Source organism: Chrysochloris asiatica, unplaced genomic scaffold (assembly GCF_000296735.1).
Source record: "Chrysochloris asiatica unplaced genomic scaffold, ChrAsi1.0 scaffold00010, whole genome shotgun sequence".
Taxonomy (NCBI): Eukaryota; Metazoa; Chordata; class Mammalia; order Afrosoricida; family Chrysochloridae; genus Chrysochloris; species Chrysochloris asiatica.
Genome location: NW_006408528.1, coordinates 32,679,076 through 32,705,859, shown reverse-complemented (window position 1 = coordinate 32,705,859; position 26,784 = coordinate 32,679,076). Strand labels below are relative to the sequence as shown.

At 36.9% G+C, this 26,784-nt stretch overlaps 1 protein-coding gene across 1 annotated transcript in view; it reads right to left on the bottom strand.

Moving 5' to 3' along the window:
* Positions 1 to 26,784, bottom strand: part of MAGI2 (membrane associated guanylate kinase, WW and PDZ domain containing 2) — a 1,931,490-nt gene that overhangs the window by 659,284 nt on the left and 1,245,422 nt on the right. The window contains exon 4 of the mRNA XM_006834399.1: positions 6,809 to 7,024. Coding sequence (XP_006834462.1) covers positions 6,809 to 7,024 — 216 coding nt within the window. The remainder of the gene's footprint in view (positions 1 to 6,808; positions 7,025 to 26,784) is intronic.

The window sequence follows — 26,784 nt, the reverse complement described above, 5'->3', positions numbered from 1 at the left end:
CCCTGGCCTTGTTTTGGCTGATTATAAGAAGCTTTTTTACCATCTCTTTCCATCGATGTAGTCAATTTGATTTCTGTTTATTCTATATAGTGAAGTCCATGTGTATAGTCATCTTTTATGTTTTTTAAAAAGGTATTTGCAACAAAAAAAGTCATTGGTCTTGCAAAATTCTATCATGTGATATCTAGGGAATATATTTATGTTTATATATATGGTAATAAAAGATTCAGGATAGCATAGCAACTAAGAGAATGATTTACAGTTAGTATGTCTGGTTGTCTAAATCTTTATTACAATAGTATTTACCTGTATCCATGGTCATTGAGTCAATTTCAAACCATAGAGGCTCTATAGTACAGAATAGAACTGTACAACAAAGCTTCTAAAGGTATGCTTTTTATAGAATCAGACTGTTACCTCTTTCTTCCATGGAAGGGCAGGTGGGTTCAAAATTACAATCTTTCTATTATTAGCCTAATAGTTAACCTCCTGAGCCACCAACCCTCCTAATAGCTGCATAAGATGATTGTTGTTGTTAAGTGCCATTGAATCCATTCCCACTCCTAGAGACCCTGTATAGAGTTTCCAAGGAGACACTTATGAATTTGAACTGCCAACCCAGTGGTACAAACTGACCTGTGGTCCAGTGCTTTATCCCATAGTGCCACACTAGGACTCCATAGAGTATTAAATGAACTAAAATGTGATGCTATAGGATAAGTGCTGGACTGTTAACTGAAGGTTGGTGCTTCCAACCCACCAACCCCTCCTCAGAAACTCTATATAGGGAGGTTATGAGTCAGAACTGCCACAATAGCACCAAAACAACAACACAATATATAGAATGAGGCTAGGCAGTTGCTGGAACATAAACTGAATCCCCAAAAGTTAATTACTAGATTAATAAATTTTATGATTCTCACACACCACTCATCTATCAGATTGTCATATTGTGGTGGCTTGAATGTTGCGGTGATGCTGGAAGATAAGTCACCAGTATTCTGATACCAGCAGGATCACCCATGGTGAAGTGGACAGGATTCAATAGAGCTTTCTACTATGACAGACTAGGAAGAAATAGATGCAGAGTACTTATGAATGTTCAAAAACATTATGAATAGCACCAGAATATCATCAGATATAGTACCAGAAGATGAGCCCCTAACATTGGAAAGGAACTACTAGAGAAGAGGTGCTTCCTCAAAGTAGAGCTGAATGGAATAGAGCTTCAAAGTAGATGATGTGAATGGTGTAAAGCTTTCAGGATCTTGCTTTGCTGATGGGGCATAACTCAAAATGAGGAGAAACAACTACCAACTTTCATTTATAACCAGAACATGGCATTTACAAAGTATGAATTTAGGAAATTGGATATCATTAAAAATGAAAAGGAATGCAAAAAGATCAAATTCTAGGCACTAATGAGCTGAAATGGATTGATTGATATTGGTCATTTTGAATCTCACAATCATATAGTTGAAATATGTTGGGAATGACAAATTGAAGAAGAATGGTATAGCATTCATCACCAAAAAGATTATTTCAAGATCTAGCTTGAAGTACAATGCTACCTGTGATATGATAATATCCATATACCTACAAGGAAGACCAGTTAATATCATTACTATTAAAATTTATGTACTAACTAGTAAAGCCAGTTAATGATGAAATCCAAGAATTCTACCAGTTTCTTCAGTCTGAAATTGCTCAAACTTGCAAGTGAGAAGTATTGGTAATTATTGGTGATTGGAACGCAAATGTTAGAAACAAATAGGATGGATCAATAGTTGGAAAATATGGACCTTAGTAATAGAAATTATGGTGACCATCATATGACAGAATTTTTCAAGACCTTTTGCAAAGCTTATTCATTTCAAACACCTCTTTTAAATAACAGAAAAGGTGATTATACACATTGACCTCACCAGATGGAATGAACAGGAATCAAATTGACTACACTGTGGGAAGAGATAATGAAGATGCTCATTATCATCAGCCAAAACAAAGCCAGGAGCAGACTGGAACAGACAATCAACTGTTTATCTGCAAGTTCAGAAATAAGCTGAAGAAATTTGAAACAAGTCTACGAGATCCAAAATATGACCTTGAACCCAGCTGGATTTCAAGACCATCTCAAGGACAGATTTCATGCATTTGACATTACGACCGAAAACCAGAAAAAAATGTGAGATGACATCAAGAACATCTTACAGGAAGAAAGCAAAATGATATTAAAAAAGCAAGAAAGGAAGAAAAGACCAAAATGGGTATCAGAAGAAATATTAACACTTGCTTTCCAATGCAGAAATGTTAAAGCGAATGGATGAAATGAGGAAGTAAAAGCTAAACAAAAAGTTTCAAAGAGCAGCACAAGAAGACAAAGTATTATAACGAAATGTGCAAAATCCTGGAATTAAAAAAAAGACAAAAGGGAAGAAAGAACATGCTCAGCATTTCTCAAGCTGAAAGAGCTGAAGAAAAAAATTAAGCCTTGACTTGAAATATTAAAGGATTCTATAAGCAAAATATGGACTGATGTAGACAGAATCAAAAGAAGATGAAAGGAATACACAGGGCCACTGTACCAAAAAGAAATGGTTGATGCTCAGCTATTTCAAGAGGTAGCATATGATCAAGAACCGATGGTACTGAAGAACAAAGTCCAAAGTGCACTGAAGGCACTGGTGAAAAAGAAAACTCAGGAATGGACAGAATGCAAATTGAAATCTTTCAACAAACTGATGCAGCATCACTGAAGGTGTTCACTCCTCTATGCTAAGAAATTTGGAAGATAGGTACCTGGCCAATCCACTGGCAGAGATCCATCTTTGCACCCATTCCAAAAAGAAGTAAGCCAAAGGAATGTGGAAATCATCTAACAATATCATTACTATCACATGCAAGTAAAGTTTGATGAAGATAATTTCAAAAACAACTGCAATAGTATATCAAAAGGGAACTGCCTTAAATTCAGACTGGAATCAATGAGGAACCTGGAAGTAGAGATACATCACTGCTGATGTCAAACGCATCTTGGCTAAAAGTAGATGATATCAGAAAGAGATTTACTTGTGCTTTATTAACTGTGTTCATTTTGAGGACTAAGGTGAGCTTGACCCAGGCCATGGTATTTTCAATAGACCCTTATGCATGTGAAAGATAGACAATGAAAATGGAAGACCCTAGAAGAACTGATGCATTTGAATTCTGGTGTTGGAGAAGAATATTGAAAGTGTCAATGACTGCCTGCAGAACAAACTTATCTGTATTGGAAGAGTTACAGCCAGAACACACCTTGGAGGCACGTATCTCATACTTTGGATGCTATCTGGATGGACCAGTTTCTGTAGAAGGACATTAGGATTGGTAAAGTGGAGGGTCAGAGAAGAGGAAGACTCCGATGAGATGGATTGACACTGTGACAGCAACAATGGGCTCAAGCATAACAATAATTGTGAGGATGGTACAAGACCAGCAGTGCTTCGTTTTATTGCAGATAGGATTGGTATGAATCAGCGCTGGCTCAACAGCACCTAACAACAACATTATTCTTAACTGGTTCTGATATGCGGTGTTGTAGGATAAGCGCCAGACTGTACTGCTAACCACAAGGTTGGTTGTATAAACCTATCAACCTTTCTTGGAAACCTTATACAGGTCCACTATGTGCTGGAACTGACTTGACGGTATTTAATAACAATTATTCTCAATATTCTTTTGTAATGGAATAGTTTAGTTGTCTCAATAAGAACTAGTAAATCTTTAAGTGAGCCTCATTTATTATACTACTAGTGTTCTGAAATGATGTCTGATATCAATTAGAATTATAGTTTGTTAGTAGGTTTAGAAAGTATAAGCTGAAATTTAAGCTACTTTTCTAGTTATTTCTTGAAATCTCCTTAATCTGGTAAATGTATATGGGAAGAAGACAGAGGCAAGAGCAGGACTATGAACTGGAAAAACTAATGTGATGAGGTTCAAAGGTGAAGAGCTAGGTATCTATGTGTGGGGTGTAAAGAAAAGAAAATCCTTGTCTCACTATGGAATAAACATAAAAGAAAAACATAGATATTTCATAGATAGAGCTTGTCAAAGGATCTCTAAGGGATAATGGACCAATTCACTGGTTTGGAACTGTTTCCCCATATTTGAACAATGAGTGAAGAGCTGCAAAATTTATACACCTCTCATCTCCTATCTGGTAGCGTAGTGGTTACGAATCGGGCTGCGAACCGCAAGGTCAGCAGTTCGAAACTACCAGCTGTTCCGCTGGAGAAAGATGAGGCTTTCTGCTCCTGTAAAGATTTACAGCCTTGGAAACCCTGTACAGGGTCGCTATGAGTCGGAACCGACTCCACGGCACATAACAACAACAACAACAACAACAACAACATCTCCTATAATGGGAAACAAAACAATTACAATGTCCACTTGCCCAGTCAGGTCTGCAGAACCATTACTTGTCATATCCTTTGAATCTTAAGAGATTCCTGAGTTGCCCTTGGCAATTGTTCTCTGCCAGGCAACAGTGTCCAGGACAGTCAAATGGCTAAGGTTGACCAACAGAGTTCATTCCAGTCCAACAGCTTTCAACCCTTGAAGACCTCTTATCCATAAGAGCATCCACATCTTTATGTCTAAGTTATGAATACGTTGTTGTTAGGTACCATCAAGTTGGTATTCACTCATAGTGACCCTATGCACAATGGAACTAAACATTGCCCAGTCCTATGCCAACCTCACAATCATTGCTACACTTGAGCCCATTGTTGCTGCTACTGTGCTAATCTCTCTTGTTGGGGGTCTTCTTCTTTCTCTCCGACCCTCTACTTTAGCAAACATGATATCCTTCTCCAGTGACTGGTCTCTTCTGATAGCATGTCCAAAGTATGACAGAGTAAGTCTGGCCATCTTGACTTCTAAGAAACATTCTGGCTGTACTTCTTCCAACACAGATTCATTTGCTATTTTGGGAGTTCATAATACTTTCAATATTCTCCTCAAACACCATCATTCAAATGCATCAATTCTTCTACAGTCTTCCTTATTCACTGTTCAACTTTCACTTGCATATGAGGTTATTGAAAACACTATGGCCTGGATCAGGTGAGCCTTTGTCCTCAAGCTGACATCTTTGCTCTTCTACACTTTAAAGAGAAGGTTGTGTGCATCAGATTTGTCTAATGTAATACATCATGTTATGAGTATAATGCCTTCCAACTAAGGAAGTTTCTAGTTTAAGAATCTATGAGTCAAGAATGGCTAATTTGACTTGTCCAACATAAATTAGAAAAAGAAATGGAAATAACTGATTGATGTTTAACACGGGCCATATATTTAAAAATTTAAACTATAGAGTAAAAGTAATTCAGTAATAATTTCTGTGATTATTCTCTGATCCCCCGCTTCTGCTTCATTGTTGATCATTGTTTCAATTCAGCTGAATGATTTTATTTTCCATATACAAGATCAACTAAGGCATTCTGCTTCTGTAGTGATTTACCACTTCAAAAACCCTATACAGGATTGCTAAGTGTCAGAAATAACACTATGGCACCCAATCACAACCACCACCATTTAAGAATCAAAAAGAGGGTGTTGTCTATTTATTTGAAAATTATCCACTTATTTTATAGCAGACAAGTTACATTCCTTGCCAAAGTGATTTAGCATTCATATCAGAATTAAAGTTTTTCTAGGGTCAGAAAGTAAGATATTTAATGTAAGTAGTAACCTTCCTCTGGGTAATTAATATGAAACAAATTTTTAAGGTTTTATACCATGATTGACACAGATTGAATTTTGGTCTCTTTATGTTCAATGAAGGAGAACACTTTTACAGGTGCTTTGAACAGGAAAAAAATAGTTTACGGAGCTTTTCTTTGATAAAAATAATTGAGCATGAAAATTCAAATACTATGTCAGTATTGAAGCATAACAGTGAAAAATGCAAATACAGATATCAAAGTGGTGTTAGGAAACATCTTCTGAGTAATATGTATGCAAAGTGAATGAGTGAACATTGTTTCAAGAGCTTTAAAACAGCCTTTATATTTTCAATGCTCACTGATGTGCCAATAAAAAAAAAAAAAAAAAAAAAAAAAACCCAGGGGGAATAGAAGCAAATACTGTTGAATGATGAAGCATGCAGGGGATTATAATCATGCCAATAAAAAAAAAAAAAAAAAAGTAAAACAAATTTTGAAAGTTTACATCAAACTTCGAGACTAACATAATGTTACAGTTTTGTTTTGGTAGCATTTAATTATGAATAATATTATGTAAAAACTGCTTTTTAAAAGTTTTGGTGCTGTTTAGTAATAAGATAAAAGCAAATCTGTACTATAGAGAAAAACTCTTTATATGCAGTATGATAGATCACAAATCAAAGATATAACAATTATTTTCCTTGTTCAATGCTAATATGCAGAGATGTTTTCTCTGTGTTGCCAGATGGAATGGTAATGAAAGAAAGACAAATTTATGAGGTGTTCTGTAGCTGTAACCATTCCATTGGAGTTGTTAACTAACCCACATGACGCAAACTCTATTTACAGAACTGTGAGGAGGGCAAGATTTCTAAGCACAGATAGTCTCTAACCTTAATTAACAAAGACCTCAGAACTTTACACAATCATATTCATGTCTTGTAACACCACCTTCTATTACTATTATGATTAGATAAGTGAAACAAAGATTAGGGAAGTTGAATGAATTGCTTAATATGTTAATAATAATAAATTGGATAAAAAATTTTATATATAAAAGCCAACTGAAGGACCAATACAGATGTCATGAAATGACTAACCTGGAGTTACTAGGACTCCATTGCCATTGACCACAGGCCTCTCTTCCTCTTCCTCCTCTGGAGGCTCTATACTTGCTTTTTCCATGTTGCTCACTGATTTGTTCCTCTTCCGTTTTCCTTCAGCACTTGGAGTGGCTCCTGGAAGTATCTGGTCTGTTACATTTAACAATAATGGTGTTGGTTCTGCTGGAGGTTTCGGGGTCCCATAGTAATTGTCTGCAAAGAAAACCCAAACATGACGGAGTTAACTCATTCCACTATAGTGTGCCACCATGGTGTATAATTTGAAAAGAATGGAAATTATATGAGCAATTTTGTATTCTATTTCACATAGTTACACTACTAGTTTCTTCTATCCTATTGGGTTTTAATGCTTTTACTTTTTGCCAAAACAAAATAAACCCTTATATATTATTCCCAAATGGTACCCAGTAGTTTCAAATTATTAAAATTTTCTAGAAAACAATCTTTAGAGACAACAAATATGTCTTGGAAGAAGTACAGCCAGAATGTTTCTTAGAATTGAGGATGGAAAGACTTTATTTCACGTTCTTGGACAGGTTATTCAGAGAGACCAATTTCTGGAAAAGGAAAACATGCTCGGTAAAGCACAGAGTCAGTGAAGAAGAGGAAGACAACCCTATAAGATGGATCTTACAGAGGCTGTAGCAATGGACTCAAACATAGCAAGAATTGTGAGAATGGCTCAGGAGATGGCAGTGTTTCATTCTGTTCTGTTGTGCACGGGGTTGTTATGTGTCTGTCGGAGCAGACTTGATGTCACCTAATAACAACGACCTTGATTCTAACCATTTACAACATAATTTTGGATGAAAAAGGATAAAAGTAACTTTAATTTATTTTAACAACTCTTGTAACTTTACAGAAAAGCAAAGCACACTACACTTTTCTCCCTTTTTCAAAGGGCTCTGAGGATTGTCCTGGGTGTGCGCAGCATCCTCCCTAAACATGTATCTCCAAGTCAGCCTAGTGGACCTGTTGCTTAAATAGTTCTTCAGATGGCTGAGGCACTTTTCCCCATACCTCCACAGTCTGAACTATAGGACCATTTGTTTTCTGTAACTTTTTGAAGAAGGAAAATATTTTGTATTTATTTCTGTAATAAGAGCCTGGCACATAGTAGATATATAAGCCATTCTTACTAAATGAATATCTTTATACCCTAAATGCAAGACAGTTTATTTAAAATATTCTAAAATTTCATTGACAAAGAATGGTATGTTTTAAAAAATCAATGTTACACTTTTAGCAGTACCTTCAAATTCCTATCTGTGTTTATAGTTAATTGAATAATTTACATACATACTTGTTCACTTTTTCATTAAAGTCCTCATTTGACACTTTCTAGGTCACTGGTGATGTAGTGGTTAAGAACTCAGCAGCTAGCTGAAAAGGTCTGTGGTTTGAACCCACTAACCACTGCATGGGAGAAAGATATGGAAGATGTGGCGATTTGAAGGCTAGTTTTTAACTTTGAGGTGAATGCAACTTTTAAATGAATGGAAAATTCTAAGCAAGCAAATGCCAACTGCCACTTGCTTCCTACAGGAGTGTATGACTGTACTATATGTACAAGGAGCAGCATAGCCTTAAGTAAACTTTCTATGGGGTTTCAAAGTACAAGTGTCCTTATTTAATAAAGTAAACCTAATGATTAATCTTACATGCCACAATCAGTGATATAATTTTAATTATCATTCTGAGATCTTTAACACCTAATAGACTCAGCTGTGGTAGCATAGTGGTTACGTTTCGGGCTGCGAGCCGCAAGGTCAGCAGTTCGAAACTCCCAGCTGTTACATGGGAGAAAGATGAGGCTTTCTGCTCCCGTAAAGATTTACAGCCTCAGAAACCCTGTACAGGGTCGCTATGAGTCGGAACCGAGTCCACGGCACATAACAACAACAACAAATGTATCACTAAAACCTTCCTTCACACTTACTGACCTGATCAGGCTCCTATGAATAGGTGCTACCTGAAAATGGAGGATGACCACATCAGATCCTAAAAGGGAGAGTGGCTACATTATTAGACAGCTGACAAATTACATCATTTCATAACTGCCAAACCACTGAGAATCACCGCCAAGGCAAGCTACTCTTCCTGTGTGTCCATCACAGACAGTATTCCTCTTGCCTCGAACATTGGCATACATTATAGCCAGACATACACAGTTAATGAATAAAATAGATAGTAGGTTTTTCATTACTGTTGAAAGTGTGAAATGTTGGATAAGGAGATAGTCAGTTAGTAAGGAGGAGGCATATATCGGAGTCCTGGTGTGGTGCTGTGGGCTACGGCGTTGGACTACAGAGTTGGTTTGAACCACAAGGTTGGCAGTTCAAGCTTACTTTCCACTCCTTGAAACCCTGTATAGGGTCACTATGGGTCAGAACTGACTCGATGGCCCTTAACAACAACAGCAAGACATATATCATTAATCATATTATGTTGTTGGTGTTAAGTGCTGTCCAGTTAAATCCTTATAGGGTTTCCATGGAGCAGCTGGTGGGTTTAAACTGCTAACCTTGTAGTTCGCAGTCCAGTGCTTATCCTATAGCAACACAAATGGGCTCATATGTTTGATTATTTAATTTCCATATATACCAACCCACTGCCACCAAGTCAATTCCAAATCATAGGTACCCTGTATAACAACATGTGTTTGTTGTTGTGTGTTGTCGAGTTGGTTTCAACTCAAATTTGCATAAGGTTTCTGAGAGCAGCCGGTGGGTTTGAACTGCTGACCTTGCCGTTTGCAGTCCAGTGCTACAGAACCACCACAGGGTTCATGTATCTGATTAGTGAATTGCATATATACCAGCCAACTGCCATCAAGTCAATTCCATTCATAGGAGCCATGTAGAGGGTTTGAGACTGTAAATATCTACAGGAGCATACAGCCTCAGCTTTCTCCTGTGAGTTTGAACTGCCAGCCTCATGGTTTGCTGCTTGCTTCCTAACCAACAGTGCCCCCAGGTATCCTTATCCACATAGAAATAAAAACCAAGCCAAGCTCACTGCCATTGAGTCAATGCTGACTCATAGAGACCCTATCTAGGGTTTCCAAGCTGTAAATCTTAAAGGAAACAATGTCTCTCCTTCTCACAAGAAGCGGCGGATGGATTTGCAGTTAGCAGTCCAGTGCTTCCATGCTTATCCTACAGTGCCACCAGGGTTCTTTTATACATCTACAATAACATACATATATGCATAGGATAAGCACTGTACTACTAACCGCAAAGTCGGCAGGTCAACCCAATCAGTTGTTCCTAGGAAGCCTTACACAGAGTCACTATCAGTCAGAAGTGACTCGATGACAGCAACAACAACAAAAATATACTGCATGTCAGTGCTTTCTTCCCCAATTTATCCTTCAGGGTTTACAGCTATCTTAAGGAGTCCAAGAACCTTTATTTATTAGAGATAAATGCACCGCACAGACTAAAAGTAAATAATAACAAATCCTGTTGCATTTATATTACTAAATAATTATACTTGTTGGTATGTGATTATAAATTATATAGCAATATTCTATTTCTACAATTTGATTTATGGAATTAATACTTCAGACTAAATTTTATATGTAAAATGGTATGAATCATTTGCAAAGACATTAGAATTATCTTCATTAGCAATAATAACAGCAATTTAAGACAGGCACAGAAATAACCCATAGAGTTACTACATTTCAGAAATATTATTCATGGAAAATAGGCTATTACTCAAACCAAGATTTATCCTAATGCATCAAACAAGGAAACCAGAAACACCTAGATCAAAGTTGAAGATCAGCCAGGCAGTCATAGAGCCAAGTAGTTGAAAACACTCTTTGATGTAAGATTATACAAATCCATATAAAAGGATAGAATTGCCACTTAGGTTACTAAGCTGTGAGCTGGAACTGACTCAAGGTCACTTAATAACAACAACCTATCAGCATATTTTAAGAAAACACACACACACACACACACACACAAACTGTCTTAAACATAATTTGGAAACATAGATCCATTAAAAGCAAAGCCACTTTGTGTATAGTACCAGGATTTAGGAAATCTCAAAATTTAAAAATCACAACCATATGGTATAGTGACTAAAAAGTTAAGAACATAGATGCTGATGCGGTAAATTTGATTTTGAGTCCTGGTTCCACTGCCTAATCACTGTGACCCCTCATCTTGCTTCTTTGCAATAACCTTATATAGATCCAGTTGAAGTGGAAAATGGCGATAGTCACAAAAGCTAATGCCATTACTAACACTCCTGTCCCTACCACCACCACCACAATTTACTGATCGGCTCTCTTGTGTCAAATGACGATTGTAATAAGCAATCTTATCCCACAGAGCTGTTACAAAGATTAATGATGATGAAAGGATAAGTAGAGTTCCTGATCACAGTGGGAACTCTATATACATTGGTTACTTTTGGCATTTATTTATCACAAAAACCATATGAAGTCGTTCTGCCTCTGTAGTTAAGAGTATAAAGGCTCTAAGAATTGACACTATTTTCCAATATTATACAGAGAGTAAGTAGAAAACCTATTATCTGTTTGATTTTTAAAACCTGAAGTCTTTTCAAAAGAAAGGAAGTGTGTTGTAATTTGCAACCTGGACCAGGATTTACGCTAGACAACTTCATTGAAAGTCCCAGTAAAAAAAAAAAAGAAAAATCAAAATGGGAAGGCAATATTTCTTACCAAATCATAAAGCAGGGACATTCTAGGTAATTCATTCATCTAGAATTCCAAAAGAAACTTGTGAGTGTGTTTGTGTGTGTGTGCTTGTGCACATGTGCCTGTTTGTGGAGGCTAGTGGGGAGAAAGGAAAAGATGCCATACTGCTGTTCTTGTTAAGTGTCATTACGTTAGTTCCAACTCATACACAATCCCGTATGGGGTTTCCAAGGAGTGGTTGGTGGGTTTGAACCACTGACCTTGTGGTTAACAGTCCAGTGTGTAGCCTACAGTGCCACACCAGGATTCTAGGCTTTTCTGACACACTATTGACTGGGTGCACCTGTTTTTGTAAGCATTAGCCATTTCACAGAAGTTTAAATTCTAAAATATTAGAATTTTTATATTTAATATAAATATAAAATTCCACTAATTTGCTACAATGGACATGATATATAAACTTCATGTCTTAGTTCCACCATAATTAGGCTAATCTATACATTTTCAAAGCTTGATTTTTAGTCAGTGACTGAACATAAAGGAGAAGATTTGTCAGGAATCTGGTTAATTCTCCAGTTTTTTAAAATACTACTTTTGGTTGTTGTTAGATACTGTTGAGTCAGTTCCAGCTCATAGTACCTACGAACAACAGAACGAAACCAAACCTGCCGGGTCCTATGCCCTCCTCACACCTTTTCATATGTTTGAGTTCATCATTGCAGTCCACTGTGTTAATCCATCTGCTATGCCAATGGCACTTAAGAATGTATAACATTTTTCATAAAAGTGAAATGGAACAGGGTGAATATACCGATTCTGACATAAGATGTTTTTTTAAAAACTGTAGACATTTGGATAGAAAAAGAACTCTGTAAAATGTTAATAATTCATTTTATAACAAAAATTTAATAGATGTCCATTTATATTTGACATTGTTATACTAATTTCTTTTAAAGCAAGAGGGGCTAAAATAAATGATTACATTTTTGTTGCCTAACCCTTCATAAAAATGTCCTTGGAAAATATAATCCACATCCTGCTTTTAGGCAAATCCATTCCTAAATCATCCAGAGAAGATGAAACTAATTTTCTAAATCACTTTTTATGTTCTGTAGTTGACAACTATGGAATTTTCTGGTTTTCTACACCCTCTTTAGGATTATTAACCTTTTCAGAAAATCTTAGTTTAAGAAACATTTTTAAATTATTTAATTTAAATTTTAGATAACTTTGTCTTTCTTCTAACTTTCCTCAGTTTTTCCACATTGATTTTGATGATGAAGCCAGAGGAAAATGGAATAAATGGACATTAGTTGAATGAATTTTAAGCTGATTTCTCCTTGCAGGGTAATAATTACCAAAATAACGTTTTCTGTGATGCACCCGTAGTCTCGATGCCTTTAAGTTCTGACATGACAAGAAGTTAGGAACAAAACTAAAAATGAATTTTAGGCATAGGGAAATGTAAAAATGCTACTGTTGTTGTTAAGCGCCGTTGAGTCGGTTCCGACCCATTGCGACCCTGTACAGGGTTTCCGAGGGTGTAAACCTTTACGGGAGTAGAAAGCCTCATCTTTCTTCCGCGGAGCGGCTGGTAGTTTCGAACCACTGACCTTAAGGTTCGCAGCCCGATTCGTAACCACTACGCTACCAGAGCTCCTTACTGAAATACTTTTACTTATTTCAACATCTTTTCAGTTAAAACAAGTTCCATTTTCATCATGAAAACCTGTGACTTGCTGTCAATTTTCTTAATTTGGCTATTTAAGTAGAAGATGCAGATGCTGACTGTGATTTCAATCCTATGGATGCAGAGTAATAATGTGTAGGCTTTACTTCTGATAACAATACATCACATAATAGAGCATGCATGGGTTTCAGAAAGGAGATATACTATGTTCAAGATACCTCACAGATTAAGGTTTTGACCCCGATCCTCCTCAGTGCTTTCATTCCCATTTTGGTAAGCAGAAAGAATCAATTCTGGGTAATGATTTAGTAGAAAAGAGACAATTGCCTACAGGGATTCGGGGGACATGCATACAGCACAGCCCATCATGGGATTCCCCAGAGGGTTTGAGGATATATACTTGGGTTGGAAACAACGTGTGGCACACTTTAGGTGGTTGAGTATCTTATCATTTGTTTATACAGCTTTATAAATGGAGGAAACACTTTGATAATGGCACCTCAATGAGATTCTGCCATTAAACAGAAAAAGGGCTTTAGAATTCCAAACTCAGTTGCAATTAATTCAATTGGAAAACCTGTCAGTTCTAAGTAAACAGTCATTTTAATCTGTGTCAGAGATTCAGATTTGCATTAATAGAAACAAGTAAATCACAAGAGGATAGATACTAAATTCAAACTTTGAGATGTGTTTAAAATAATATATAAGGGATAGTAATGAGTTAAAACTACAATTAAAAACCATCATACTTCTGCCAACTGTGGCAAAAATCACAATTATATGGTTACAGAGTTAGTAAATAGGAAATTCTGCAAATTCAAAATAAAATGAGTAAACACAATCCAGTAAATGTTATTTTGTTGTTGTTGAGTGCTATCGATTTGGTGCTGACCTATAGTGACCCTTTATAGGGTCTCTGAGGAGTGGGTGTTAAGCTTGAACCACCGACCTTGAGGTTCAAACAAGTATTGCAGTCCAGTGCATTTACCCACAACACCACACCAGGACATTTACCCACAATACCACACCAGGACTTGTTTTCTCCTACTAGAAAACAAGACACAAAATCTCACTTGAGAATTCTTTTGTCCACAGATTTCTAGTTATTTTTGAAAGCAGCCTTGATGCTTAAATTTGGTCCTGAAATAAAAGTACCATTTCCACATCATGCCATATATATATTGTTAGTAGCTTAAAACCAAGATGCAGACCTCTTCCACCTCAGAAAAATAGTGTCTTTTTTTCTTGTGGTGACAAGTATTCATCTCACGTATGCCAGAAAAAAGGAAAAACACCCATAATAATATTCCCATGGATACATATACTAAACAGTAAACTGTTAAATTTTGGGATAATTCAGTGCTAAAGATGACTTTCAAACTGTGTATTATTGTGCTCAAAATGTGAGCACTTCTGGGTTTTCACAGGTGAAACTGAATTATTTGTTTATTTATTTTTAATGTTTTTATTGTGGCTTGAGTGAAAGTTTACAGGGCAGATCCTCAGTTTTACATTCAACAAATCATACACCTTGTTTCATTACAATGATTATAATCCCCTCCATGTACCATCAGTTAACAGTATTTCTGTCTATTCACTTTAGCTTTAAAATATATATATATACACACACACACACAAAAAAAAAACAAAACAAAAAAACACTCAGGCATATATAATAATTTACATCTCCAAAGGGCACATTCTGCAAATCTGACTCCTGGCCACCAGCTCTTAGTCCCTCTCTCCCCATGAATCTAGAGTCCTCAGCCACTCCCCCTTTCCATGACCCCATCTCTGCTTCTGTCTCTGGTGTCACTGCTTCTCAGGATAAGGTCCCACATTCTGCTTGTGCTCTTCTCCCTTGATGTTCCTAGCGTCCTCTGTTTCTGGACTGTAAGATTAACCACTCCCCCGTTTTTGTTATAAAACTTCTACCTTTATAATTGTGACACTCATACTTAGTCATGATAACAATTATTCACTATTGAATCATACGAATCTTATCCCCATCTCTTTTCACCAAACCCATCTAGACAAGATGAAAACTATTCACTCTTTCTCCCTGCCCCCCCCCCATTTTCTTTAATGTTTTATTGTGAACTATGTGATAGTTTACATGGGTGAACATTAGCTTTACCATTCATCCTATCTTCTATCGTTTCATTGCCATGGTTATAATTCCCTCCATGCATCATCATCTACCAACCAAACGGTATACCCTGCAAGCCTTCCGCCTGGTCGACAGCACACAGCCCCTCTCCCTCTCTGGGTCTGGAGTCCCCAGCTGCTCCCTCTCTCCATTTCATTGTTTCTGTCTCCATCACTAGTGTCACTGCTTCTCTGGGTAGGGTCCCTCATTCTGCTCTTCTCCCTTCATTTTGCTACAAAATGTCTACCTTTACATTTCCAACCCTCACAATCAGTCCTGATATCAATCATTCACTATTGTGCCACATGAGAGCCATTCCCATCTCCTTTCATCAGCCCCGCCCAGACAGATTGGATACTACTCAGTGGAGATTCTGCCTTCCTCTGCACCCTCTGGATCTAAGCTCCCTCTTGAAAGCTTGTAAGCCAATCACTTCTTGCCTTTATAGGCCCCCAATTTGGGTAGCCAATGTCCAATTTGCCCATCCCTGTCTACCCTGTGTATGGAGGGGGTGGGGATGATTCTTGCTGTAAAGATTTGTTCCCTCTTTTGAGCTCAAGTTCATCAAACTGTATCAGATTACTCTTTTTTCCTCCTCTTTCTTTTTCTAGTTGAGCTCTGATCATCCAGTCATTGAAGCCAGGTCAAGTGGGTATAATCTGCAAGTGTGGGTGTTCTTGTGCATATGCCCTCTCTTCTTATCAGCTGGATGCTTCACTCTCCACTCCAGTCTTCTGTGGCTATGTCACTGACTCTGGGACTAGGAGTCCCCAGGTCTTGCCACACTGCTGGCCGACCAGGTCTCCGCCCTGATCTATTGAATGTCGTAGGGCTTAGCTTGCTGCTTCATTGCTGTTTTTCCCTCACTTCCCCTTATCGGTGACCATCATAGTCACTAGTCAGAGCGCATATCTGCTCCTGTATTTCCATTGAGTCTTAGCCTTGGAAGGCGGTTTGCCCTGAGAGGATCCGACCACTTGCCTTGATGTCTCCTGGGCAAGTAACTTGCTTGTTCTTGTAGTAGTCAGTCTGACTGCCATTATTGTTTTGAAACTGAATTATTTTGTAATAAACCTACCCTAAGAATTTTAAGTTCATTTTAAATTAAAATAATGCTGGTTTCAAATTATGATCTCCAGTAACAGACATCCCAAATTTTATTGTGTTTAATTGTCCATCAGTAATCTCCAGAAAGCCATCCAGATGGTGAAACTAATGATATTTTTTTTGAAATTTATTTGCAAGTACTCAGAAGGTCCTGGTGGACACTCTGCCTTAATATTAATTTATTCATCTCAGCAGTGTGGGCCAGCACAGGACAAATCTTTGCTAAATGTAACTGTGTCTGCAGATCAGCAAGGGTAGGTGTTATATTCATTTAAAAAAGAAGGTATATTCCCCTCTGGGGATCCTCTCTTCAGGTATTATCAGAATAGTCCAGAATATTTCCAACTTGTAAATAACATATGTTAAGAAATGATACAAGCGAATCTTCATGAGACTAGACAGAAACGACATGCAATTGTTCAGTGTCAAATATACACCTGCTTTCAAAATAAAGCATTTGAACATTTTATAGTTACAATAACCTAAAAACTTCAAGTCTAATTCAGAGGCCTATCAAATTTAAATAGTACTGGTATCTTTCAGGGCAGCACTATCTAGTAAACATGTACTATAAACCAAACATACAAATCATATATGCAATTCATTTTTTTTAGTTAGCCATGCTAAAGGTTTTTTAGAAAAAAAACAAAAGTAATTTTAATAATCTATTAATTTACCCAATGTATCCAGAAAGTTATCATGTCTATATATAATCATGAGAAACAATTATGAGACCTTTTATTTGTTTTATTCACAATAAGTCTTTGAAACACGATATATATTTTACACTTACTGCACATCTCAGTTCAGACTTGTCCTGCTTCAGGTGCTCAGTAACTATACGTGACTAGTGGTTACTATTGTACAACATTGTTTTAGATGACCCCTTATATTAAGACATTTTTTTAGGTTACCATATTACACCTGACACTAAACTGAATCAGAAAGATTTATGTTTTAAAGGGCAGAAAATTGATTTTAAAAAATCAAAACATAATAACAAATTTAAGTGTTAATAGTATTTCTCATTTAATTCTCTTGTTGCACTGTTTAATGTGTAAACTATTATGACGGCTCCAACACATGCACATTTCTTACTAAAATTCTTCCATCCTGCTTTCTGATCATGCATTTTATCACTTTATCTTGTCTTGAAATTGTGTGTGGACTAAATTACAATTAGTAACAACCCACAGAGAGGAACTGTTGCAATAGGACACTATTAAAAAGAAAACAAAATACATATCTGCTTCTCCCTCTTGGATTTCTCCGGTAACACTGTCACTTTGTAATCTTCAGCACTCAGTATCTAACACCTCATACATGCTCCCACATTTCATACCCAGATCAGTTCAAATATTCTTTGTCTTCTATGCAGTGGATGTGTCCTGTGCTCAATTTTCTTTGGGTTTTGGTAAGTGTCTGGGCCAACACATTCACAAACTAGTTTAAACAGAGACTTGAATGAGAACAAATGCCTTAAAATATCCTGCATAATGTTTAGAAACCCTGGTGGCACAGTTGACTAAGCATTGGGCTGCTAATCACAAGGTTGGCAGTTCAAACTCACCAGCTGCTCTGCAGGACAAAGATTAGTTTTTCTGCTGCATAAAGATTTACACAGTCTTGGAAACCTCACGGAGCCAACTTACTCTGTCCTGTAGGTTGCTATCAATTGGACTGGGATCAATTTGATGACACTGGATACGGTTCGGTTTTATATAATTCTCGCATCATACACAGGACTAAAAACTTTACTCCAAAAGGTTCATTTGGAATTTGGAGTAAAACTGATTAGTTCAGTGGACGAACATTTTTTCCAAAACAGCCTCTGGCACTTCCCAAATTACAATGGAGGTGCAAACCTGGATGATCAGAGTACCTGGTAAGGCAGCCTTAACCATCCTGCTCCCTCAGGCAACCCCATCAAAAGGTGGCTGCAAAGATTTATGGAAACTAGTATTGTGAAAATTATACTTAAATTCCTACTAAATATATTTTCCATTAATAACTCATGATTTCAACAAGTGTACCATTCCGAGAGAAAACTATGTGTATACAAAAATAATAGCTGTATTATTGATGTACTTGTCTTAAATTTTTAAGTATCCAGGGAACTCAAGACGTAAGACACAGTCCTTTCATGTCCAGTAAATAAGAAGGTAGAAGTGAAATTTTGATGATTTATAAATGAGCATTTATACTAAGCTTAGCAGATTTCTATGATTGTCCTCTTGATTAAATTTACTACTTCCAAAATTAATAAAGGAAACTGAACCTTTCAAAGACAATATTATTGTTCTCATGCAATATTTATGACTTGTCACTTAACTTAGTTTGTTCAGTGGTGTAATACTATAGAATTGCCAAGAATTCGGGAGACCACCAAGACTTCCTTTTGTTACTATCTTGCAAATACAATGCCCAGGAAATTTTCTGATTAATCTTAGTTTGATTGTTTGTTAATGACTAAAGAAATTTGCCAGATACCTAATATCAAACCATTATTGCTAATGAAAGTCCGGGAAACAGTATGAATGAACTTTATTTCTACTTGGGAGAATTCATTGACTAAAATTTCCCAAGCTTGACATAACAGAAGGAGCTCTGCACACAGAGAATCTGAGTTCTAATACACATTTTATCACTAACCTCCTAGATGGCCTTGGATTATTCATTAAACTCCTCTGAACTTGGAGTTCTTTATTTGTGATATCACAGACTTGGGCCTTAGATTTAGAGTATTTATCACCTCCAAATTTCTGTAATTAAAAATGTTAATGATGTAATGACAACATGGAGTATTTGTTCTCCTCATTGTATTAGAAAGTCCTGAACTGAAAATGAAGAGAGAATGAAAATTTAGAGAGGCCAGTACTTTCGTGTGCTTGGAAGTCTAGATTTTTGCCTTTTTAATGTAAAGCTTGGAGAACTAACAAATAACCATCTCTTTATATTTTCCTGCACATTCCTTTCTGGGAAAGTGGTTATGGCTCCAGAATATTTTTATTTTTATTCTAAGTCTTTCATTTGCATCTGTCTCTTGTTGGGGAGTTAGACAGTCCCTAAATTTATGCTCCATAGCATGTGTACTTTGTGGAAGGACATATATGAAGCATTTTAATTTTTTTATTTTATCCATATGATGCCCTAAGTTTTTCCAATTGCTTAAAGGAGTTAATATATTCACCAGCCTCATCTTGTGTTCTGTTAAAACAGAATTATAAACTTAGTGTTTATATTAGCAGTAAATCAGGTGTTTGTTGTTGTTGTTAAGTGCTGTTAAGTCACGTTAACCCTATATAGGGTTTCTGAGCAGAAGTCGGTGAGCTTGAACTGCCAATCTTGTGCTCCAAACCAACCTTGCAGTCCAGTGCATTAACCCACAGTGCTGTAACAGGACTCCAATTTAGGTGTAAGTAGTGATAGATAATTTATAAACCAGAGGAAAAAAAAACAACCCAAACACTAAAGAAACTAAAAGCCATTGTATCTAATCCTAGCATTGTCTGTATAATGTTAGCATGGCTGGATTAACCCATATAGCTTATTTCCCTTTTTTAGTCAATAAACTCACTACTTTTGAAAACCAACCTTATGACAAAAAAAACAACAACAAAAAACTGTCAAAAGTATTGGTCTTTTTATACTTAAAATTTCAGTAATGTCTTAAACATTTTTGTTTTATTAAGGTACATCTCTCCTACTCCCCTTTAATCCTTTGAGAAGGAAGAAAAAACAGGAGACGGTGTGTAACATGTCATTGCACAGAGTTGAAGAGTTTCAGCATGATTTCTGAATTAGATTCTGAACCAAAGCCATATTTATTTGGCCATCTGTGAACAGCTAGTAGTTGAAAAGGTGCTAGAATGGAACTGTCGAATATGGCAGCCACTAGCTACATCTAACTGTTGAGGAATTGTAATGTAGCTGGTTTGAGTTGAGATGTGTTGCTAAAGTATAAAAACCACACCAGATCTTGAAAAGTTAGCACAAAAAATAGAAAATATTTCAGTAATCATTTTATATTAATTACATACGTGTTGTTGTTCAGTGCTGTCGAGTCGATTCCGACCCATAGTGCCCCTGTATAGGGCTTCCAAGGAGCAGCTGGTGAGTTTCAACCACTGACCTTGCAGTTCAAATGACTTTGCAGTCTGATGCATTAGACCACAGTGCCACACCAGGAGTAACTGAAAACATTTTGGTTTGCATATAAACCAGTTCTTAAAAAAAAAAAGTAAGCTTCCTTACGTTACTAATAACAGACAATGGATTCTGTATCTACTAAGAATGGGTGACTGTACAGATGAAAGTTAACATAAAGGTCTAGGAATACAACAGACACCTGATAGACAAGAGAGTCACAAAGAGCTCTAGAGTCACAAGGGATTGTGCCCCACACACCCATCAGCTGCTAATCACATCATGAGAGTTGAGTGAGAGGGGAAATAATTATTCATTCCATTATTTTAATCATTCATTCAACAAATTTATACTGAGAATATGCTATGTACCAGAAATAAATAACTCAAGGTACAGTGGTGAACAAATTAAGAATAGTTCACCCAGAATTTATATTCTATTGAAAGAAACAACAATTTATCAAATAATCAAACTAGAGATTCAAATCAGTTTGAACCAGTTGGTTTAGTCATGGCCCATGAAGTGAAACTAGAACAGACTTGCATTTTAAAATTTTGGATGATCTGGAATAGTAATCAGAACTGGAAAAGTTACAGGTTGAAGCCCTAGAATGGAGAGTCGGAGGAGACAGAGCGAGCCCTCTCAGGACACTAATGGGTGAGACTGGATTACTGCCAGGACTATGATGAGCGACATAAGTTCAGACTGGTGCAGTCATCTGTCATCGTTGAGCCGGTCACTGATGTATGTACTTGAATCAATCAAGCCATTGGGTAGCCATGCAATACATATGTTCCTCTTATTCCCAAGAGAGAGCTTAAGTTTCTAGAACATCTTTCACCCATAATTTTCCCTGTTCCAGATAACATTTGAGTTCACCTACATTTAAAAAATTTGGGTGCATTCCAGTGTAGTTTTGTCAGCCATGACTGAATTGGGCTGAACTGGTTTGAATTCCTGAATCAAACAAGTACAAAATGATGAATTCTGATGAGAGCTTTAAAGGTCAAGCAGAGGTGTGTTGAGAACTCTGAGAAGAGTTCAAGTTTGGGTTATTAAGCAAAAAAAGAGAAAGGAATTATAACGAAAACTCTCTAGCCTCAACTGGACCCCAATGGTTTCCAAATCTTTAATAAATGTAAGTGGATTTTCTAACAAGAAAAAAGAAAATTTCTCTTTCATACCTTCTTGTCTAAGGCCAAATGGCTAAACTCCATGGAAGCTGATATGCATGTATACGTGTTCTCCCAAATATACATGCACACCAGCTGCTTGTAAAAGCTAACTGTGACAATTCTGCCTATCAGTTAGCCATACAAATTCCTTTTTTTCTCAATTTAATCCAAGATATTAAAGTGAGGAGGACTTAATATACTTACTGATGAAAATAAGCATAGTATTTTGCATCTTAATGTAAATAAAACAAAAATCCTCACCAATGGACCAATAAACAACATTCTTATCAATGGAGAAAAATTTGACGTTGTCAAGGACTTCATTCTTCTTGTATCAACTATCAACACTCATGGAAGCAACAGTCAAGAAATCAAGCGACATATTGCATTAGGCAAATCTGCTGCACAAAACCTTTTTAAAGTGTTGAAGAGCAAAGCCTGACCCAAGCCATGGTATTTTCAATAACCTCATATGCATGCGAAAGCTGGACAGAAAATAAGGAAGACCATAGAAGAATTGATGCATTTGAGTTATGGTGGTGGAGAATATTGAAAGTACCATCGGCTGCCAAAAGAACCAACAGATCTGTGTTGGAAGAAGTACAGCCAGAGTGCTCCTTGGAGGCCAGAATGGCCAAACCTCATACTCTCATACTGGTCAGGAGGGACCAGTCACTGGAGAAGGATATCATGTTTGGTAGGGTGGAGGATCAGAGAAAAAGAGGAAGACCCTCAGCTAGATGGATTGGAACAGTGGCAGCATCATTGCGCTCAAGCATGGCAAAAATTGTGAAGTTGTCCCAGGACCGGGCAGTGTTTCGTTCTGTTGCACATAGGGTCGCTATGAGTTGGCATTAACTCTATGCCACCTAATAACAACAACAACAATCCAAGATATAGCATATATTGCAAATTACTTCAGACATTCCACTAACCCAAGAGCTGCCTGGTATGGAAATCTAAAATATGTTTTCTGGTAGCATAAAAGTAACTAAAGGTGGAGCTGATAGCAGATTTAACCCATTGACTGGTACTGGTACTTCCTTGGTACTATAGTAAAATGGTCTTTCTAACCAGACCTATGACTAGTATGGACTGATCATTTCTGGCTTCTGACAATGAGAATGGAGACACAGTCAGCGAGCAGAGTCAAGTGAAGGTTCAAAGCATGCAAGTCGTGAAATACATTCTAGACTAAGGGGATACATTTGCAAACGCTCTGAGTCTGTGGCAGAATAATTCCTTAGAGAAATGCAAAGTAGAATGGTGGACCCTAGAATAGGAGGCCTAGTAACAGTGGATTATGTGTTGGACTGCTGACCTCGCGGTCCCTGGCTCCAACCCACCAGAAAGATCAGATTGACTACCTCCATAAAGATTTGCAGTCTCAGAAACCCTGTGTAGAGTTGGTACGTGAAGGCATTGATTAGTTAGCAGTGGATTGGGGGGAGGGGGTTTGGAGTGTAGGACAAGGGGGAGCCATGTAGCTGGAGATCACATGGACACTTGAGTCATTGTATGAAAAGTAGAGAAGCCATTACAGGCTTTAAAACACATTTAGATTTGTTTTAAAACTGATTGTGCAGGCTGTGGTATGCAGAATGGATCTGAGACAATAAGAGTAAATGCCCTGAGGTTAGTGAGGAGGCCACTGCAGTGGTTTGAGGATGGTGAACTGGCCTAGTAGAAGATGATGGATATCAAGATGACAATGGTAATTAACTAGGCTTCAAAAACAGTAACACCCAGTTATGAAAAAGTATTAGCAACTTTTGGCTTCCATGATGATTGTCCCTTCTTTCTTTTGGAAAGAAGTAATATCAGACATTTGGTTATTTCCTGATACTCAGGATTTCTTTTTGAGATGCTATGGATTTACATACTCCTGAAACATTCCATAATTCTATACATCTTGACTTTAAAGAAAAGTCACCCTTTAAAAAAGTCTTCACAGACTTTCATATACTAATCAGTGTCTTAATGCAATTTATATATACCTGTTGTTAATTTTCTTAAGCTTTAATGGTATTATTTATTTAACTCTGTAGAACATTACATTTTGGTTTCTCAAAGAGAGTCATTTATGATTTACCTGTATCCCAGCATCTAGATCAACGTTGGCGCATAGTCAATACTGAGAAAAAGATTAGGAAATGAATTCCTACATTGAAGGGAACACTCACGTCCTATGAAGAAGGATCAACACGGATCATTATTTTTTATTTTCATGACAAAAAGATTTGGGAAGAAGTGGAAAGTAGACTTGTTGTTGTTAAGCGCTATCAAGTTGTATCCAACTCACAGCACCTCCTGTATAGGGTTACGGTGACCTTGCAGTTCAAACCAATATTTTAGTCCAGGGCTTATCCTAAGGTGCCACACCAGAACGCTGGAAACTAGACTAATAATGGCTCTCAAGTATCATCTCCAGAGCAGAAGAATCACCTGGGCTCTTATTAGAAATGTAGATTCTCAGACCACACTCTCTGCTTATTAAATCACAATCTCTCAACTTGAGTCGCTCCTCCAGGTGATTCCAACGCACATTAATGTCTGAGAACCACTGCTTTTGTGGAGTGCCTCGGCGGGAAGTAGATTAATTAAATGTGGTTTATTTTTAAAGTTAGGACCATATGAGAGGGATTCTAGGAGCCTATTTTAGGATATTCTATCATTTATTCCTCTAAACAGAAAGCTTCGGGGCAACTTAGTTATATTTTGGTGCTACTTTTTTATATGTAAATCTAACTCTGTCAGTGGATGGCAAACTTTATTTCTATAAAGGGACAGAGAGCAAGTATTTTAGTCTTTGTAAGTATACAGTCCCTTACTATTCAACTCTGATTTTGTAGCATGAAAACCAGTACAGACAGTATTTAAATAAAGGGGAATGTCTGTCCTATAATAGAACTTTATTTATATACACTAAAGTTTGAACTTGATGTGATACAAATATTACCCTTCTTTTGGTTTTAACTATTTAAAAACATAAAAATCATCCTTAGCTTGCAGGCTCTACAAATGTAGGAGGTAAAGTAGATTAAACCCATAGATTATAAGATTGTCACTCCTTAGTCTATGTCATAATCAATTACCAATACCCAATTTTCCAGGCACAGATATCCATTCATTAACTGAGTATTTAATATGTGCCTAATAAATAAGCAATACAGATAAAGCTCTTATCATCAGGGAACTTAGAAACCAAACCTACTGCTGTGGAATCAATTTGGACCCACAGTGACCCTATAGAACAGAGCAGAACTGCCCTCTAATGTTTCTAAGACTATAAATCTTCACAGAAGCAGATTGCCATATTTTTCACCTACAGAACAACAGCTGGTGGATTCAAATTGCTGACCTTTTGGTTAGCAGCCAAATGCTTTAACCATTGTACCACTAGAAGCCCTTAGAGAAGAAAAGACATTAAAAATAACTAAAAATGCAAATGAAATAAAGGAAATGGCCAGAGTCCTATAGGATAAGGTAATAGACATCCTGTCAGTAGGGTGTTACGAAGGACCTAGCAGAGAAGATATTTTCTAATCTGAAGACAGAAGGATGAAAACGTGTCCTTTGTATGAAAAGCCATGAGAAGACAGTTACAGCAGGCATGAAGCCCTTGGGCTAGGAAGCATCTAGTGTGTTCGAGATGGATGAAAGCTACTTGAGTGAAACCTAGTGAGCATAGAAGAAAGGAAGAGGACTCCAACTTGGAAAGGCTGACTGGAAGGAAATCATATAGAACCTTTTCAAACAAGTCAGTGATTTTATTTAAGGATTTAAAAAGTTGCCTATTCTTGTTTTCTATGGAAAACAGATTAGGAAGGGAACAAGAGAGAAAGAGATGGTTTAGAGAAAAGATAAAAAACGGATGAGTGTCTGTATTTATGTATGTGATTTACAAGTACACATCAGAAAGCATTCAAATTGAAATACCCAAGTAGAAACCTCAGTAAAACCAATCATTTCCCATGCCACATAGAATACTATGATTATACAATGTAGCAAAGCATTCAACTAGAGAATCTGGGCCATCTTTTGAAAGTAGATGTATTGGAATTTTTGATCTAAATATAGAACAAAATCTTCAAGGAAGGAAAAAGAAGGTTTCATTTAACATTATCCAGTAGCTAAATAAGAAATTTAATCTTTATATAAATGCAGACATGAAATGAAACATTGAATAGGTAGGAAGACCTCATGAGTTAATACGCTTTGATAGTTTACTGTTAATAACAATGAATGAGCTATTCGAACTATCTCACTAGTGCCAGTTTTTTATGTTATTAAAGGCATCTATCTAATAATACACCTCTATTAGTATATTTGTCTAAATTAATATTGAAAGGACAACTAACACTAGAACTAAGGTCACAACCACTGCTTGGTATTGTAGGTTAGAAGGTATTGAGCACCATTTTTTAAACAAGGTATACTGTTAACATTGGGCATAAACGTTAATTAGAATAATTACTTCATTCAGCAATTTCCTTTTTATGAGGCCATTTGGACCAGGCTCTCTCTCCTTTATGTGAAAGGGCAAATCCTTATTAATTTAGATGATTGCTTCAGAGGAATGAATTCTAAGTGAAAACAATACCACTGGCCTGGCCTACCATTTCTGCCCCATTACTGCAGTTCGAAACTACCAGCTGTTCTGTGGGAGAAAGATGAGGCTTTCCGCTCCCGTAAAGATTTACAGCATCGGAAACCCTGTACAGGGTCGCTATGAGTCGGAACTGACTCTACGGCACCTAAAAACAACTATAAAAGCATGTCAAGAACATTTAAAATATGTCTTCTATAGAGAATTGTACGTATCTCCACCAATCTTTCTGCAACAACCTTCTTATGGTCAGAATAGAAGGCTAATCATTAGATCTGAACATTTTACTTAAAAAAAAGTGTTGATGACAAAGAAGAAGTTTTTAGCTGATGCCTATATAGAAATAGAAGGAATCTACTGTTATTGGCTGAGGTAGGCAATCTTTCTGCAACAACCTT